This window comes from Pararge aegeria, chromosome 8 (genome assembly GCF_905163445.1).
Source record: "Pararge aegeria chromosome 8, ilParAegt1.1, whole genome shotgun sequence".
Taxonomy (NCBI): Eukaryota; Metazoa; Arthropoda; class Insecta; order Lepidoptera; family Nymphalidae; genus Pararge; species Pararge aegeria.
In genome coordinates this window covers 3,020,024-3,040,646 of record NC_053187.1, presented here as the reverse complement: position 1 = coordinate 3,040,646, position 20,623 = coordinate 3,020,024, and the positions used below count along the sequence as shown (strand labels likewise).

General features: G+C 36.8%; 1 protein-coding gene across 6 annotated transcripts in view; it reads right to left on the bottom strand.

Moving 5' to 3' along the window:
- Window positions 1–20,623, bottom strand: part of LOC120625712 (four and a half LIM domains protein 2) — a 236,785-nt gene that overhangs the window by 48,780 nt on the left and 167,382 nt on the right. The window contains exons 1-2 of one of the 6 annotated variants that reach the window (XM_039892871.1): window positions 8,081–8,854; window positions 7,521–7,893 (exon numbers count right to left, since the gene is read on the bottom strand). The exons of 4 other annotated variants lie outside the window; for them this stretch is intronic. In XM_039892871.1, coding sequence (XP_039748805.1) covers window positions 7,521–7,893; window positions 8,081–8,730 — 1,023 coding nt within the window. In that variant the 5' untranslated portion in view covers window positions 8,731–8,854. Of the gene's footprint in view, window positions 1–14; window positions 282–7,520; window positions 7,894–8,080; window positions 8,855–20,623 lie in introns of those variants that run through there. One more of the 6 variants, XM_039892870.1, reaches the window with a different exon arrangement.

Sequence of the window (20,623 nt, the reverse complement as noted above, 5' to 3'; positions counted from 1 at the left end):
ACCACAACACATACCCATCGTCGTTGGTGTTAGTCGTGTTGGTCTGTTCAACTTCTGTGACGGTAACGTCGCCATCCTTGGACTCCCTACGCTTGGAGGTCTTTTTGACCTTCCTGGTTTTCCTCTCGGTAGTGGTGTACTGGACTTGTACGTCTACGTCTGCCATGGCTGGAGCCTGTGTTGCCTTTTGGGTAATACAACTATTGTAACGATAAACGATATCACCGAACGCGGTCACGACCCGAATTCGAATGGCGAGTACCGGTGGCTGAATCGCAGGAATTATTCCAGAATGTTTAGCGCACGCGCCGGTGGGGGGAGTTTAGGATTTAAATTTGGATGAGTGACGGAGAGGGCAGGTGCGCGGGAGGCGCTTCCTAACGTCCGGGGAATCGCGCGTTTTCCTCGATGATCCGGCGAGTTACCCCACGCCGACCGACTGTTAAGGGATTCGGTGCCGGCTCCGAATAAATGCACAGCACTTGTGAAATATAGGCCAAAACGTTTGAGCTAAAGCGGCGAGCTTATCGCTTGGCTAAGGTTCAGAATCGGCAGTAATTGTTTGACGATCAATGATTTACATTCAATGACTAATATAAATAAACATTGACCCACATGCGTTAAACGCGTCGACTACAGCATGTGTACAAGTTTTCAGGAATCCGACCCTACTTATCGCGAATTGATATGTATGAAGAAGTCGTTTGTTTTTATCATCAAGTAATTACCCGAGCCAAAATATTGCACCGATTTAGACTATAATTAAAGAAGGTTACATACGTGCACCTTAGATAGTCTAAGGGTCAAGATTAATTTGTCAAAAGGAAGTGACAAGATATTTACAACATCATAATTTGTTTAGAATTTTTTGGCACCTGCCCTTTAATGGTAATAAATTGATCTGATATCCGTTCAGTACATTTTGTGATTAAATTATAATGTTGTGTTAAAGCAATAAGAAACGCGGATATCCCATTGTTCATTTCATTTATATTCACGTATTATAATAGCTATGCATTAAATTGTTTTCGGAGAAAGCTTGTATTTATATATATGCTTGTATTTAGCATGTATTTATCATTCAGAATGTGTTTTTTAGCTTCCTCAAATACAGTCAGCCTTCAGTCTAGACGTAGGTCGATGTCTTGGATCTAGCAAGGTCTCGGTCAACATTCATTCATCGGTTTATTTTTAAGCTTCGCTTACGTTCACTTCTTCGTCCGGAAACACCTGGTGATCGTGGGCAGAACTTTGAAGTTATCGATTGTTTCGAAATGCCTCCGTTTGCTATTTGGCAGTTTAAATATTTGACTAGTAAACCAGTTACACCGGCGAGCGGAATTATAAATCTATCGAGAAAAGTCAACAAAATCGGGTTTGTTGTATTTGACTAGGATACCAGAGTTTATTGAAGACGAAATCGGATTATATATACTTGAAACTAAGCTTTTATGTTGACTGATATTCGTGGTAAGTCAGTTTTATACAAACATTAAGATTAAATTTGTATAACTATGGATATATACCTATTTGTATAACTCCGAGCATAGTTATACAAATTTCTTTACTTTTAACTATCTCATTTAGATAAGTAGAATGTTTAACTTCGTATATCAACCTAAAACCTAAGTTGACCTAACCTAATAAATATGACTTAATAAATAACCTAATAAATATTACTTAGGTTACTTAGGTTACTAAGTAATATTTATTAGGTTACTAAGTAATAATAGTTAATTTTAAGGTTCTATTTGAAAATCTCTAGTTGAAAAGAAAGTCAATACTTTAAAACTTTTTGATTTAGTTAAGTGTACGATCGTGTACACGGGAATTAGCAATTGTATACATTATAATTAGAATATGAAATACATAATTCTTTTTCGACCGTACACGGGTAAAAATAAACGATTCGCAATAAATAATAAATGTAGCATCTGCAACACCAAAGCAAATCGCAATCAAAACTCAATTACAAAGAATGCTATTTTTACTCGTGCTATTCAAGAGTGCAGTCTCAAATATGAAGATACAAATTTCTGTTACAAATCATACGTCGAAAATAAACTCAAGAATCATCATTTCAAATAAATTCATTGTCAGTTTTGAGGATTCATAGAATTTAAAAACCACAGTTTGCTTTATTCTAATCTGTCTATTGACTTTGGCGTCGCATCTATAGTTTTATTCTCAATTTAGATTGTTACGGATGATGGCTTAGCGAGAATAGATTAGAAAGGGGATAGGTAATTCTGTTTTGATGCGATAATAAATAACATTTATAGAACGTAATGGAAAAAGGGGAAAGATTGAATCATTACCGGTTTTTAAGGCGATTGTGTTGAGGAAAATTTTCATAGCATATTTGTGTTTGCTCGAGGTGATTCAACATGAAAAAGATACATTTTGGACATATCGGGGTTTTTACGGCATCTCCGAAATTATAAATTAAATCAGATTTACACTCCCTCAAGATTTTCTCTTCTCACTGGGTTAGTGAGAAGAGTTAATCAGAAAGAGTTTTTCTATTAAGCAAGACAGTTTCTATCTTTACACTACTAATTAACATCGGTCGAAAACGAGAAAATTAAAATGGCTTATATGTTTAACCAGTCGTAGAAACTAAAATATATTATTATTAGACATAGAATTTGGTCTAACAAACCTAGACATTAGTTTCCCGAACAGAAAAAATAGTTAAAAAGCGATACTTCTCTAAGTTTAGTCTCCAAGTGCAGTGTACGAATTGTCATCTGGTTTTCAAAAAATCATGCTGTAACATAAGATAAAAATTGTTTTGTACAACCTTGGCATTTTTTTTTTACGGATTAATTGTTTCACACGCGATGATGGCAGTAAATAATGTTCCTCTAAAGCATGTGAGGTAATATTTCGGTTTTCATTTACGAGTACACGTTGCATTGTATAAAACTGAAGAGTTTGTTTGTTTACTTGACCGCGATGTACTCAGGAACTACTGGTTCGATTTAAAAAAAACTTTCAGTGTTGGCTAGCCCATTTATCGAGGAGGGTACAGGCTATATGTCGTCACGCCAAGATATAGGTGCAAAAGACTAAGAGGAACTACACCGGCCATTGGAACACAGCAATGCTACTTGGCGGCAGAAATGAGTAGTACATCTCCGAAAAAGTTCTAGTACTACTCGAATTTTATAATTTTTACTTCCAAAGATGGCTAGCGAAACTGTTACAGATAGCTAGCCATTTTAGTTTCGCTGCTTGGCTTAACTTAGCAGACAGCTGTCCCAGCGGTCGCACAACTTCAAAAGTAATCATATCATCATTACCTTCATCATCATCATCATCATATCAATCTATCACTGGCCCACTAGGGCACGGGTCTCCTCCCATAATGAGAAGGGTTAAAGGCCGTCCCCCCCCCCACGTAACTACCACTCCACCACTCCATAATTTTCTGAAAGGTGTGTCCACCAATCTGCAATGGGCCAGCTATTGCGGATTGGTGAACACATGTTCGAAAATTATGGACAACTTTCAGGCGTGCAGGTTTCCTCACGATCTTTTCCTTTACCATTGCAGCAAGTGATATTTTAATTGCTTAAAACGCACATAACTTAGAAAAGTAAGAGATGCTTGCTGGGATTCGAACTCGGCCCCCGAAAGAGAAGTCAAAGTTTACTGGGCTGATAGGTTATCCTCTCGCAGAGCGATGTACAAATACATGCCAACTGTCCGAAGAATTTAAAGCTATTGGCAATGAGGTTTCCTGTCGTAAATGTATATAGTTTGGAGTAGGTAGATAAAGTAGCGTGCGGTTTGCGAGAATTATTGTCTACTAGCTATACCCCGCGATGTTGCCCGTTTTAATAGGTCGTCCGGATGCTTTATTAGGACATCAAAAAGGATGACATTTAAAAAAGCACTTAAAGCACTCTCTCCTGAATAATGGTACCAAATAACATGCTGCAAAGGTCAAGGTTTATCTACATAAGATTTTCTTGATGAATAAGTAACTCTTTTTAAGGCTAAAATATTCTCATTTTAATTAAGATGTGACTTATTGAAGTTATACTTCTTTTGGCGCGTTAGGGAAAAATGATGAGTCAATTTTTACGATGCGCGCGCACACCGTCACAAAAAACCGACACCCTGAAGTTAGCTATAAGGTTTGACAGTGACACTTTCAAAAGTCAAAGTCTGCAGGCTCATTCCGGTGATTTAATTAATTCAATTGTTCAAAAATCTCAAATTTTAATGTTGATTGAAACTTGATCGTCCGATAATGAGATTACTAGATAATGATACTAAGATAATTATTATTATCTTTTTCTATCGTTAGTGTCGTTTTTCTATATATATATTTCTGTTTTTTTTAATTTATTATACTGACATTCAATGTGCATTGAAACTTTCAATCAATTAATCAATTTTTATTTTTCTTGGATATTTTTTTTTTTTTATAGTAATATTGTTTCATTAAAATATAAATATAACCTAAAATAAAAAATTTAAACCAAATAAAATCTAAAACGTACTCGAAACCACCGCAGCGAGGCACAGTTCCTAAGATGCTGGCAGCATTGCCCCTTTGGATGGCCAAACTAATTCGTTGGCCAAGGTAACTGCCCGCTCTAGGATATTCCTGACTATTGTACATGCATCATGTTTACGTAGGTGTTAATTAATTTTTAAAAGTGTCAAATATGTGTTAGGTACTTCTGGATTAAATTGCTTAGGCCGTAAACATTGAACCTATTTTAATAATTCTTACCCTCTTGGTTCCTCCAAGGGGGAAGAAATATTAAAATTGGTTCAGAACTTTCAAAGTTTAACCATTCAAGTATTTAAATTAATTTCTTTCAAGTAGGCCTCTCTATGAAAAATATTTTGACAAAAATGACAGTTTACCGATTATAAATAAACAAACAAACAAATCTTTCCTCTTCATAATATTAGCATAGATGTAATGGAAGCTGTAATTTTATATTTTACTCGCCTCACCGCAGAGGTAAAAAGATGACGTATGTCTGTGGCGAATAATCTCGATTTTAGCTTTTGTCTCTTACTTAGTACGTATCTGGAATTTATTTACATGAGATGATGGTTGGGGGTTCATAGCGGTAAAAGCCTAGCGGTTAGGACTTCGGCTTCACTTGCAGAGGACAGAGTTCGAACCACGGCATGCAACTAACGTTTCGAAGTTATGCACGTCTTCTTTAATCCACTACAAGTTAGCCCTTGACTGGAATCTAACCTGCTGGTAAGTGATTGTGTAAGTGAAGTGCAGTCTAAGATAGTAGCGGGCTAACCTGTTAGGGAGTATGGTAGGCATACACCTAATAGGTTTCTACGGGACATCGGTAGATTGGTAACTGGCCAAAGCTTCCCACCAGACCAGATCAGAGAAAATTCTGAAATTATAAATTCCTAATTTGCCTCTGCCGGGAATCGAACCTTAAGTACCTTAGTTAAACAAACAGTTCCTACGGGCTTTGTAACAGTAATAAAAATAATATGCAATAGCTAGTTACGTAATATATCAGTCTCTTCCCTATTGTCGTTAGATATCACTATAATATAGAAAGTAATTAATATCGAAGCGATCTACTATCCTATATATAGGGGTATTATCCTATATATCCCGTAATTAAACGAGGAGTGGCGTGGACAGAAGGTCGGTGTCGCGTCAATTTCAACGTAAGTAGGTCGAGGATACCGCGCCCGTATATTTTAGGATTTCTTGTGCAACACGCATTCACAGTTTATGTTCAATAAATCCTAATAAGTTTCAAATATCTGAATTCTAGAAGGATCAAGACCGGGATCCGTATTCTGAGATGGCTGAAAACGGTAAAAGGCGTAAGTGTGCCACTCTAACAGAGAGTTACATATTTTTTTCGTTTGCCGTGGAGACCTAGGGACCGCCAATGCCTCATCTGTTGACAGAAGGAGTAGGCATGTTCACGCAAAGAATCGGCCTGGCTGTTCAGCGCAGTTATGCAGCCAGCATTCTCGGTAACATTCTACGCGGGCCTGACGTTTACAATAATTAGTTTACTTATAAGTTTTATTGTGACATTATTCGGCTAACCAGTAGTAATCTTCGATATGTAGAGGTACACCGCGTTTGTAAAGTTATCATAGTTAGCAAGACACACAAAAAACACTTTATTACCGTATTATGCAAAAATTTAATAGGTAAAAACCCTAACTTCCATTATAAATGTGAAATTGTGTTTGTTTGTTCTTCATTCTCGCCCTAACCAAGCAACCACGCCACTTGATTTTTGGTATAGAGTTAGTTGAAAAGACATAGAGTGGCTTAGGCTTTTTTGATCCCAGAAAGACAAACAGATTTGCAAAAAATCGTAATAAGCTTGGGAACAGCCAGTATAAATAAAAAAAACCTTTATTTTTATCATTATGTTTAAAACGATAAGAGAGATGTTTATGCTTGCTTGGTACTGCTTATTCTAAAGTGATGATTTTTGGCATGTTATATTAAAATTTAACTTACTCGTTGGACTAGTGGTTGGGGCCCTGGTTTCGAATCCCAGGTCGCTCCTTTAACTGTTAGGCGTTGAGTTTATGTCTGGAAAGTTTCAGTCCCAGCTCGGAGTTTGGAATTTGGCAATGTACACCCCCGTGCCTCGGAAGGCACGCTAAGCCGACGTTAAAAGTTTTTATCACACACATGATAATAACCGTTAAAGCCTGCCAACCTGCATTAAACCAGCGTCATGGGTAATTCTCTTATTATCCCTCTCTTATTCCTATGAGAAACAAGGCCAGTGCCGAGCAAAGGAGACTTAGAAAGATGATGAATGTGATTTTAAAAATAAACGATACTTCTTGATGGCACAATATTACGTTATTTCGCATAACTTATGTAATTAAAATAAACAACAAAAATGTATAAAGTGATCTTAGTGATAACAAATAATCATAATACGTCAATTTAATTTCTTAATTCTCACTGCCTGACACTGCTTTGTTCTTTCACAGGAGAGTAAGCCTTACGTAATTCAAGACTCTTAGGTAAAGATTAAGAGTCAGACTTCAAAACACATGACAGAGGTAAAAGCATTTTAAAGTCTACCACCCCAAACATTACCGACTTTAGCTAACGTATCTTAATCAGCCGTCGATTAACGTTGTCCAAGTTAGACCAAACCACAACCTAAAATTAAATAACTCCATTTAACTAAAGAAATACTTCGAAGTAAAAACTATTAACGAGTGCTTTTATGCGTTTATATATTGCTTCAGGGTGTCCGCCAGCATCTACCTCCAAAAAAATTACATAAACTACCTCAAAGAAGCCAAACATAAGCCTTTAATGAAATCGCTTGTTCCCGTCTGAAAGGAATGTCTTATCTAAAGGGAGTTCAAAAACAAACACATGAATGGAATCATCGATTTTTATTCCAATCTGTCATGCTCGTTTATAAATAAAGCAGTGGTGCGAACGTGCTGCGTTAAAATAAGCGCCTCTAATCTTCCAATTTAGCCCAAAAATCAACCTCTTCTTCCTCAGTTACCTCAGGTATTTCTTTCGTTTCATCTTTCTCCTCGAAGGAGCTTAATATCGTTGCGTCCTTGAGTACCGAATTCGCTTCATCTACCCTCTCATCAACCCCAAATGGGCTTCGGGATTTCTCTCTCGATCGACTTCTGGAATAAGAACGCGCGGCTAAATTAGGGGCACTTCCAAATCCACTGTAATTCTCGTCTCGACTCATGCTTTTGAATTCAGCTTCCTCGAGTGACGTGAACGCTTTTAGCTCTTCCTCTCGCGAAGCTCGCGACTCCTTAGATGAATTCGAAGATGAAGACGCCCGTTTTCTAAACGACCTCCGCCTGCCACTTGGATCATTTCTTTGCAACGGCCGATACTTAATCCCATCAAGAGATCTTAAACAAATGTATCATTATGTGAGTAGGATATAATGCAAATGAGGAAATGGATCCGTATAGTAAAGTAACCAAACTTAGGTGAATATTATGTAACCATATGAGACCAAAAAGAACAATGTGAACAAAAGAGCGTGCATTATGAATTTCTAATAGAACACGGTGGTCATTAACACGGAATATTAACCTTAAAAAATTGTCGCTGAGTACAATTTCTCCATTTTTGTCGCCACTGTACGATTCGAACTGTATATCAGGTAGTGGTGATGACGGATTTCTTGGACTACTTTCTATGGGGCTGTATTCCCATACAAGTTTTCGATTGTTTTTATTTTCCTCATTTCCGGTGCGATCGACACGTTCGAAAGCGTTTGGCGAACGGCGGTGCGTGGGCGTCGGTGATTTGCTTTTCTGTCCTACACTAAAAGATTCTGTTGTATTCGATATAATTGTTTTCGTCTTCGTGGGTGGATATTTATCCGTTGATATATCACCGTTTGAATAAGTGTTTTCTTCTACGGAGTCTTGTCCGAAGCTGGATATTTTTGTGGAAAAAAGCAGAGCAGTCGTATTGTGTTGCTGATTGTAGTATTTGACTTCGGCATAGTTTATCCTTCCTTCTTTATCTGCGGTTAGAGAGAGATAGCCCAGACCGCAGGCTCCAGCCCAATCCCGTGGTGAGTTCGCTGACGCTTGGAGCAGGCGCGTGTAATATTCGACCAGGTCGTTGAAGTTCGGTTCTGTGTCCGGTACGATTCCACTGATTATGTATTTCATGCACTCGAAAGCTTCATGAAAACCGACATACGATATGGCTACCGACATAAGCAGTCCCATCGTTCACCGGTCACTGTTTCTGATAAGGGAAAGGGGAAGGTTAATCGATCGATGGGAAAGGGATTGGAATTAGCGATGTAACGCAGGGCACAAGATATGAACAACTGATTTAAAATGCTGCACTTTGCCAAACATTGTGGCCACAATTAGAAATGAGTTTGGCGATGTGGCCAGATATGATTACGTGTTTATAGCGTTTAAATCTCGATTCAAGGTTATATTATTAGGTTCATAATTGAGACAATAAAGTGATTTATTATCAGCGTCTCTTTCATCGACCTTTTATAATCCTTATCAATATGTTCAATTAGTAGACAGTATACTGCTGTTCCACCCATACGCACTGAACCAGCGTGGTGTACAAGGTAAACCCTATTCATTGCCCTGTACTGGACCGTTAATGGATTGATATAATGATGACGCCTAGCCGCTATTGGCTTATACAATTAAATTATTGGAAATACAGTTGTGGAAAGAATACCAACCATTCGTGATGGGAGAATCAAATAACGGTTTTAGTATGCTACTCAAGTTTGATTGGTGCTTTTGTTTACAATGCAAGAATAAAAAAATATTGATATATTATCATTTTTATAATATCATTTAGGTGTCTATTAACGATTTTAATTTTTCTTGACTATTTCATAATTTTTCATTTTTAAATGTTTAATAATTTGTATGCAGCAGAAACGCCTTATGGCCTTCGTACATCATATCAACCTAACACCAACTCGGCTAAAATTAAAGCATTCAAATGTGAGCTTTACTTTATGAGAAATAAAGCAAACTTTGGTCTATTAGGCTAGTTGCCACCCTACCAAATAAGCGTTCCGATACGATGCCGAGAAGAAACTTATAAAATTGTTTGATATAAACCCTCACGTCATACAGCTCTAAGGCTAACTTGCAATCATTTTAGACGGTGATACTGCGGTAACACTTAGATAAAAACATCATCGACTAAGACTTTACCAAGACGTTGAAACTTCCAATCTTTAAAAGAATTTTCTTTCGAGACGACTTTTAAAGATCTCGCAATTTGCAAGTATTTTCAAGAGATATAACGGTACTTCTGTTAAATGTTAAGAGATTCTTATTTATGACTCTCCAGCGTCGTCGGCTTGACATTGAAATACTCAGCGGTCACTTTTAAATAGTGTTTCAATTTGATCCCCCGTTCTGACATAACTCGTGAGACATCGACCTTTTGGGATTAAAATCTCATTTATATCGAAAGAGTTTGGCGAAAAGTCGTAAGCTTTAATTTATTTGACGATTATCACGTTGTACCTTCTCTCTAACTAGCTCTATGTAATTTAGTTTTCTGTTACTTTTCAATGGACTTAAAAAAAGGAGGCAGTTCTCAATTCGACTTTACGTTTTTAATGTTTTTTATAAACCGATATGAATGATTATTTTTATAATTGTGTACGTTATACTTCAGGTCCTATTTTAATTTGGTGAAGATTTATTGCAGGGATCCTGTGCACACTTATAACAATTTGAGTATTTTCTAAAGGAACTTGTGTATCTTCTTTCGAAAATCATCATATGGTCAAGAGGAACTGATGATGAAGAACATGGATGGCCAACGGAAATAAACAATAACTAGTATTACACAGGTTGCGCTTCGATTATTGTGTATATCTGCTAATCAATTTATGCTCGTCACAATAAAAAGCTGAAGGTGAACTCCTCAACCATTAACACCCCGGCAAAGGGAAGTTGAGAAGTTTATAATCATGTTAGTTATAACTTAGATAATGCATAACTACTCACTAAAAAGGGTGAGAAAAAGTCGATCCCCTGGTGCAATTTGGTATTCTAAGCTAAGCGATTCAGCGTGCCGGTACGATAACTAGGGATATGGGTTCAATATAACTGCCATTCCCCGAACCTGCTAGCCCGTCACCATCGTAGACTTCATCATGACTAACCGCTTACTTCTCAGTATTTGTTTTCTTCGCCACTGGTTAACTGGAAGAATCTCCGGAGGATAGGGACGCCGAATTGTATACGTTGTTTTGTTATACTTTTCTTCTTTTATGTACTTTTTGTAGTGTTTATATTAATTAATTAATTAATACTAGTAGGTGGGATTGTAATTTAAAATTACAAGGGCTAACTTGTAGTGAAATAAAAAAGTTATTTAACAAAAGGAGACAAACGAACTGCATCCAAATTTCATTAGTTTAGCATACTAAGTATACGTTTATCTATTCACGTGTAATAAATGTCTTTATGTGTGTGCGTGTGACAACTCTCTTTGTGTAAATAAAAGTAAGACGGAGAAAATATAATTTTGCGCGCGAACACTCGCGTGCGACGCCCCTGAACCCGAAAAAATCTTTTGAACCTTTCAGTAAACAACGCAATGTTTTTGTCACAACGCCAAAGACGATTTTATTGCTTTTATTGGAAACTTTTACTCGTTATTTAGTTTTGTGTTATGTAGCAATTTTTAATTTATAAATACTTTACCAAACTGTCCGGTGATTTTAAAAGGGATAACGTGCAGGGACCATTAGTTGCTGTTGTAATGATTCTAACTGAATGATATTTTTTTAATCTACTTTAGAAAAAAATAAGATATTCAGTAACTTAGTTACGATATGGCGGTGAACAAAAGACTTTTTAAAAAATTATAAATTTAATTATCAAAAATTAATTGAAAATTACAGAAATTATTTAAATGAATAAAATAACAATTAATAGTTAACGCGTGTGTAGGTGACTTCAGACTGACGTTCTTTTCCATTGTTCCCTGCGCGGTTCAATTTGAAGGCTGGCATTCCTCTCTGGCCTATTGTTCGTGAGGCTTGCTGCATCAGCGGGATGCCGTGGTTACGGCATGGTAACTACTTCTATACTTTTTTTTTATATTCCTCAGTATTTTAGAAACAATGATTTACCAAAAGGTGTGTGTGTGTGGTTGTGTGTTTGAAGCATTTAATGTGTTTGTGTGGCTTAGCTTTATATTAATTATTTACATAAATAAAATCTATCTTCGGCTTATTCTCATGCGATAAATAAGCTACGACAGTTTCATTTTACCTCAAAAAAAAATAGTTTCTTATGCCGTTGTACTAAAACTTCTGTTAGGTATATTTACTATATTATGGTAAGGTGGATTTGCAGAAAAACGTTTCTATTAATTTAATTATTTTCAATTCATGAACAAGACTTGTTAGAACGCAAGGAATTTATTGAAGTAACGAGAAATTTTGTTTACGGATACATTACGTGTTTCAATAATTATGACTGCATGACGTCACTATGACGAAAGACCGTGCTAAATGTATGGTTTATAGATTAGGAATTTTAAGCGTTGAAATCTATTCAGTTTAGCCTCTTTTAGAAAGTGACTCAGCAATAAATGTAGAATAACTACAAAATTGCTTAGAACTAAGAGCTAAACAACGGTTTTTAAATAATAAAAGCGACAATACACAAATTGTACCTTTTGTGTCCTTCTTGTAAAGTGAATTTTTCCCAGTTAATGTTTTTTTCTTTGTGTGGTGTATAAAGTGTTAAAAAAAAATATGACTGGTACAACCACGAAAAAAATAAAACAGATATGCTGTATGCCTTAAACTAACTTAATAGTCTTTAAAGCTAAAAAGCTTTTAAGGTCACCTTATCGCTACATAGCGATAAGGCCGCCTTCTTTATCCTACCACAAACTTGAAGTGTTTGTTCTCTTTTATTGTTTTTCTGAACATGATGTGGTGTACAAGTAAAGAGTTTAAATAAATAAAAGCTGAGCGGTAATTGTCAGCTGAAACCTAGTCCAGGTCGTCTATGTCTATGAAGTAAAACTACGTTGCTATAACAACTAGTATTAACCAGAAGTCATAAAATAAAAAAAAATATTACAACAAACAAAGACAACAAAACATAAAACAAATATTTGAACTTATTCAGAGGCTTCAAACATATCGCAGACTATGCTTAGAATACAAAATAGATACATCGGTCGTGTACGACAGCAGAAACGGTAATAAAACACCTCAAAAAGTCCTATACTCAGGGTACTTTCATAAAGGAGCCTGTCAAATTATTAAAAAAAAAGTATAAACATATTGTTGTAACGATGTTTTCCATCAACAATGCTTCCTTCCTTCCGAATACCGAGCCCGTATCATAAGGTAAACACAGAATCCGGCACAGTGTCACGTGCCGCGTGCATCGTGTCAGAGCGACCTTGCCTTTGAGATGGGCTCGAGTGAAAGTTGCCGGTACATGCACTGGGCGGGCGGCGTAATCGGACACCCGGCGTGACGTCAGAGCGAGCCGTGTGCACGGGTGGCCAGCATGCTGTAGTAGCAAACCAGCTGACCGATTGAGTAACTTTTCTATTAAGTTGCCAACCGGTCGTCTTTATACAAAACGTAGATAATTTGACAGCGACAGTTGTCAACTCATCGCTTTAATATGGAGGTAAGTGTTCGTCACCAAAAAAAGAATAGACCGACTTGACGTTTCAAAAGTGCTTATAAACTAGGCCTACATGAAATAAATGAAATTTGAAATATGGTACTTAAATATCCCATTTTAGTTATTACCACATCGGTTTAATAGTTAACAAGTTCAGCCGAACTAACCAATCCAGGTTGGACCAAAATTAATAGGTATTTAATTATATCGTCAATTTCGTAGTACCAGCCCGGAATTCGGTATGAACTTTTTGCTTGATAAATCCCTAAATGGTACTATTCTTATTGCCACTGTCACAGTGGGATTTTCATTTTTAGGTTTGCAAATCTTGTGCAAATCTCTGACAACAGAATTAGCACAAATGATTAGACCTCCTTCGAGAGTTCGTAAAATTTTACCTACAAAGCGACGGCTATATGATTCCCTTTATAATAAGAAACTCGTAGACATCTCGTAGAGATAGCACAAAATGATAACAAACAACTAAAAAATTAGTGTGAAATTAGTGTTCAAATTGTGGACTGACTCCTCAAACCTTTGAGAACATTATATAGAACTCACACAACTTAGAAAAGTACAAATACTACTTAACAATTATTCATTGTGAAGTCAACATCTCCTGAGGATGGTCCGGTCCGCGAAACATGCGTAGAGGGTACATTGCCGAAGATCTGTTTGGTGTGGTGTATAAAGATTAAAGAAATTATAAATTACACCATACCGATTCTCCTGCTTTTCGCGGAGTAACTATAGCAAATTAAGCTTAATTTTCGTATGCATGGATTTCCGCAAAGTAATGCCTGCTTCTATCTAACAAATACTAGTGTGAAATTTAAAAGAAAAAAAGATATATTTTTTTTCGAACGCCTCGTAAATTCATCGGCTCGTGATCTATGATGGGATGCCAGACGGAATGTTACGTACGGCATGACATCGTTCCGGTGTTTATAGGTTAATCCGAGTTGGCGGGAGTGCGAGGGAACATCATTTGATTTTTTGTACGCTTCGTCTCGGTTAATTTATGTTCTTCCGTTTTCTTTACATAATAGATTATTTAATTATTTTCTTATTTGGTTCTCTACGTGCTGGAGTTACCAATGGATTACCAGATTTGGTAAACCCTCTATTAGTTAGAACATGCCAAATCATAGTATTAAATAATAGACTTTGACAATTTGAGATCGTGATAACAAAAAAAAACACCCGGCTAAGTTTGTTGTGGGCTTCTTCTTAGCCAAGGACGCGTTTGGAACCCTCGTAGCTTTAGTTTAAAGTTTACGAATATGGTTATCGCCATCATCTCACTACCGTGAATTCTCATTAATGTACGCATCAAAAGTGCCATCTATGGGCCTACTTGAATAAAGACATTTTTGACTTTGACTTTGGTTTTTTTTTTTAATTTTTACTGGGGTCTCTAGGTGCTGGGTCGGCCATTGGATTACCAGCTTTGTAGACAGTCGACATTATGTTTGTGTGATGAACATGAATGTTTTTCAATGCCTGGGTGTTTATCTGTATATTATAAGTATTTAGGTGTATTATATTCTTAAAAAAATATTCATCAGCTATCTTAGTACCCATAACACAAGCTACGCTTACTTTGGGGCTAGGTTGCGATGTGTGTATTGTCGTAGTATATTTATTTATTATTTATTTATTTATAAAAGGAGACGAAATCTTTGTCCAGCCAATTTATCTGGGTTCACCATCATCATCACATGAACCCATTACCGGCCCACTACAGAGCCCGGGTCTCCTCCTTCTATGAGAAGTGGTTAAGGCCGTAGTCCACAACGCTGGCCCAGTGCGGATTGGTGGACTCTCAGGCACGCCGGTTTCCTCATTATGTTTTCCTTAACCGTTGAAGCAAGTGAGATTTTATTTAATTAAAACGCACATAACTTAGAAAAGTTAGAGGTGCGAGCTGGGAGTCGAACTCAGCCACCCGAAAGTGAAGTCGAACTCTCACCTAATGCGCAATCACCGCATATCTGGGTTACGGGCAAAATGTTATCTATGATTTAATAATTACAACACGCCAAGCCATGTTGGAGTTACCCTGGTCTGTGCTTTGAAACCCCTCTCTCCTGTGAGAGATACACGGGTCTCTATTGATGATAACGGGACTAATAAATGATCAAGAGTTCGGAGTCAAAAACATAACTGAAGTCTAATATTATAGCAATAAAATGGTAAAATTTGTTCTCCAACAGAAGTCTTTAAATTCTCCGATAACAGATTTGGCAAGGAGCCCAAATAAAAAGTATTTCAAACTTCTGTAGCAATATAAATTACCTACTTCATTCTCAAAACACCTTAGTTTTGACATTATTTCGTTTGTATTGCGCAGATGTCATGTTGGTGAACGAAAAGAAAACTGGTCAACGGCGAGTCACAACGCGTTGTAAGGTATTCCGTGCTAGTACTGCCATCTACTACGACCGACCCGTCTGCCTTGCGTGGTGATTCTTTGCAAAACCCTACGTTTGGCCTTTAGTCAACAAGTGGACTGTTATAGGTTATGTATAATTAAAATTTATCTTTGTCTTTAACAGTGCCGTGCAGAGAAAGTATGCACAGGGTATGCAGATGGTATAAAATGAAGAAAATCTCCAGTACGAGTTATATAAACTTAAGGATAGGCTTTTTATAACTCTTACAATGCCTTTCTTAAATATAGTTCAACGGCTACATACCACGATAATATTATTAGATTTGTCCTTGAATATTTCGACCCAGTTGCATGGATTGATGCGACTGCGTAGGTACGAGATGTCAAGTTGGTTGTCAAACAATTCCCATTCTGAAGTTTTTTATAACTCGTACTTGAGATTTTCTTAATTTTATATCATCTGCATACCCTGTGCATACCCTCTATGCACGCCACTGGTCTTTAGGTAGACGCGAGATTAAATACAAATTAGTAAATATCCATGTACTTCTTCTGAGTTAATTGATTTTTCATGATATTTCAAGACTTTCGTACTATTTATTAAAAGCAGCACCCCTCTGCTTTTAATATATAGTGCTAATTTGTCTTCAATCTTACACAGTCGGCCTTAATTATTGCCCTTAAAAATACAGGTTTTTTAAGAGGTTACGAAGCGGATCATAGAACTTACAGAGCACAGGGTTTTTGACCAGGGTAGGCATAAAGCGGGCACATGGTATAAAATTCCCCTCCTATACGAGTAATGTAAAAAAAACAAGGGTAGGCCGTGCTTAGGTGCATCCAAAAACTGAGACCTAGACTTTAAGCCATTAACGTGTTTATCCGAAATGTAGTGTCTTTTTTCTTTCGATATTTTTAAGTTAGAGGGACGGGATATATTTCAAAGCAAGATTAAAAGATTATTTGTCTGTCCACGGAACCCTAAACAGATTCTGGAGGTGCACCGAACGTAATTTTTATTTTAAAAATATTGGCACCAACTGTACATGTGAATGACCTTTATCTCATGCTATTTTATTTACTAGCGGTTACCCACGGCTTCTTCCGAGCGAGTTACAGTTTCTTCCGTTTTCCGTGTATTGTCTAAATTGGATCAAAACCGGTTCAGCCATTTGTAAAGATATCCCTATTAAAGAGATACAAAATATCGAAATTTCAATTTAAAGAAAACGTATGCCTGGGCAATGGCGTAACTTTCGTTGTGTTATTATAACAAAAGGAGGTAGGAGAAAATCATCTTTAAAAAATAATAATAAATCAAATGAGACAGATTTCCGTATGAGGATTTTCGATTAAATTTATTATATTAATGAATGGCGATTGACCAAGAATAATATGTCTAAAATAAAAATTTTAGTAACTCTAAAATTATATTATAAGGTATATTATACTATTCTGTAAGGTAGTGCGGAGTTTGGTATTGAATATTCCAGGTTATCATCAGCTCATGACAACCACGATCTTTAGATACCAATGCCTTAATTATATCCTTGAAGCATTTCTAATTACGAAGAAATTCAATAAGAAGCGGTGATAGCCTAGTGGGAGGGCGAGTTCGAATCCTAGCACCCGCCTCTAACTTTTCTAAGTTATGCGCGTTTGAATCAATACAAATACCACTTGATTGAGCGGTGTAGGAAAACATCTTGTGAACCTGTATACCTAAGAGTTCTCCATAATGTTTTCAAAGGCGTGAGGACTCCACCAAGCTAGGCTGACTGAACCCTTTTCATTGTGGAAGCAGACACGTTCCCTGTGGTGGCCCGATAATGGGTTGATATGATGATGATTTCAAATAACGGAAAGCAAAAGACTGTACGGAAGCCAACTTTTCAATATAGGCACCTAGAGTCCTACCTCATAGACTCAGTGACGTGCATAGAGGGTAAGCAGTTGATATAAAATGAAGGAAATCTCCAGTACGAGTTATAAATAATAGTAAATAAATAAATAATAAATATACTACGACAACACACACGTCTCCATCTAGCTCCAAAGTAAGCGTAGCTTTGTGTTATGGGTAATAAGATGACTGATGAATATATTTATGAATAATATACATAAATACTTATAATATAATGTATAAGATAAACATAAACACCCAGACGCTGAAAAACATTCATGCTCATCACAAAACATTTTCTAGTTGTGGGAATCGAACCCACGGCCTTGGACTCGGAAAGCAGGGTCGCTGCCCACTGCGCCAGTCGGTCATCAAATACTTACACTTTCACTTTGCTTTTAATAACTCTTACAATGCCTATCCTTAGGTTTTTTACAACTTGTACTGGAGATTTTCTTCATTTTATACCATCTGCATACCCTGTGCATACCTTCTATGCACGCTACTGCTCGTAGTATGTAGACGTATGTAATGTATTGCCTGATAGGACACGCTTTGTTCAAGCGACCATCAGCAAATCCTTCAATAGTTTACCCTTTCAGCTAAATTCCTTTGACTAATTACGTTTAGCCAAACACTAAGAGTCTTTACGACCACCTCTAAACAGTACAAGTGGCTAATGCACGCTAGGCCTTCACACCGTTAAGCATTCCGAACGAATGCGCCTAGATACAGCTAAGCTACCAGTTTTATGCGATTAGAAATGAGGTACCTATGAAAGCTGTTGCACCGCATAACCAAATCAGCAACCTTTTTATTATGATCAATTTGTTATCTACAACACATAATAATGTCTCCATCCAAACACACCACTGTAAATAGCAAAAGCCTTCAGTTTAACCCTGTGAGTGGGCATTGATCAAGAATAAACAAACAGTTCTACCCGAGCTGGGTCGAAGTGACGATTGACAGAATTGCAACGAAACAAGGTTAGCCAAATTACATTTGAAGTTCGAGGTCACTGTAACCCTGCACCATTTTCATTCGCACATGAGAAACATTTGCATGAATACGACGTTCCTACCTCACGCCGCGCCGCAGAAACAAACACATTAAAACAACACTCCTAAACATCTGGATTCTTGGTATTCTTCTCTACCTCTACCATAAAACTCACTACCATAAAAGTATCATTTTAAATGATACTTTCATATACATATGGCATATATGGCATACGTTGATGCCCTAAAAATAAACATTAGGTATATTCTAAAACAATACATTAACGAGATTAAAATAATACTGCTTTAAGGTATGATAGTAAGTCCTAAGATCGTTCTCATGCAAATCAAAAAACCAGTTGCCGTCTACGGTTTTCCCTCAAACTTGTATTGTTTGTTTAGAGTTAGGAAATTAACATTCTGCGTCCTCCGTGCCTTGGTGAGCACGCTAATTCGTTTTTCCTAGTTATTAACAATTTTAAAATATTCTAATTATTAGTAGACCTTAAAAAATCGTACAAAAGCTGTGTGGAAGATTAAATCATTTGACCTTGAACTTGTTCTGTACATGTCTTCAAAACGGGAGGTCTCAGATTCGATCGCCTTCAAGGCCAACTTGTGAATTTACTCTGGTCTAGTTAATTCTTCGAGAAGGAGGTTTCGACAGTGGACTTTAACCACCCGACAAAGACGTGACGCAAAGTGAACAAGGCAATGCCTTAATAAGTAACCAATGCCTAATCTAAGGAGACACCCAATAGTTATAACCTAAGAGTTGGTAAACGTTTTTTTCTATAGACATCGCCTTATCATTAGGCATTCGATTGAGGTGAAGCCTAGGTTCAGTTAAAAATGGCATTAGTGTTGCTGTACGATGCCGCTTAGAGACCGATTAGGGGTATGGTTTTAATGACTGACTCCTAACAGGTAAGCCCGCCACGATCTCACTCCTTTCTCTCTGGCTTTCGTATCCATTTTGATACTCTAGTTAAAAAAAAAGCCATCCTTTCCCCTTTTCAAATCATGGTTGCCCTTTGATTTTGCCTTGTCCTTTGATGTTGCCCTTTCATTGCAATTTGATTTTTAGGACATTTTCTGGCTCTGGGTAAACTTTCACAACTTTAGTATGGTGATTTAGTATTTAGTCGCAATAGAGCTTTTTTTTGACAGATCTCGTCCCGGGAAGTACTACTACCATGCTTATTTCAGCCGCTAAGCAGCATTAGTACAATGCTTTGTTCCGGTCTGAAGGGCGTGGTTGCCGTTTGAATTGCAGCGCTTGAGGCTTCACATCATCTGAGGTTAGCAATAAGGCCTTCTGTATTCTACTCCAGTATTTGTGTTTCTCTCTATTCGTCCTTTATTTTCCTGTGTAGTGGTGTACAAATAAAGAGTTTTAAAACCATAAATAAAAATGCTTTGCTAAGTCCATCAATTAATAACTAAATTAAAAAAAAGTAAGACTTTCTACTAGTATGTACTTATCATAACTCACCACCAGGTGCGACTGCAGACAAAGACTAACTTGTAATGCAAGGAAAAGGAACAGGGTGTAAAATACTCATAGTCTAAGTATGACGATCATTTAGAAATACATAAAATATTGATGCCAATTCCGTTGTACGAGATCTCTTAACTGAAACTAAATTTGTAAATCTGAAAATAGCTCTATCCTTTTCACTATAACTAATTTATTTTATTATTTTGGCGTGGTAGAAAAGCTTTATTGCTACCTCCGACCCTTGGGCAGGACGAAGGTTACGTGGAACTTGCATACAGCAATTATAGTTTGCAGCCTGCATAATCTGGATATAAATAAATTTCGTAACAAAATAACGTCCAGATAATATATCTGGAAAAGTTTTTTTTTCTGCTTATTTACATAAACAAAATTGTGATTGTAGGAAGTAGACATTTTATCTTCAATATTTTCTAAACCATGTTATACACAAATGAAAATGAGATGTGCTGCCATCTATTATCGAGTAGCGAAACTTTTAAAGTGAAAGTGATATAACCGCGTGTAACGATACGTATAGCCTATTCTGACAATCATAATCGCAAAACAATAGGACTTCAAGTTTTTTTTTCCAATTGTTGATAAATAGAAAGAAGATTTATCAAATACTTAGTGATAAGCTCACATTTTAATAATAT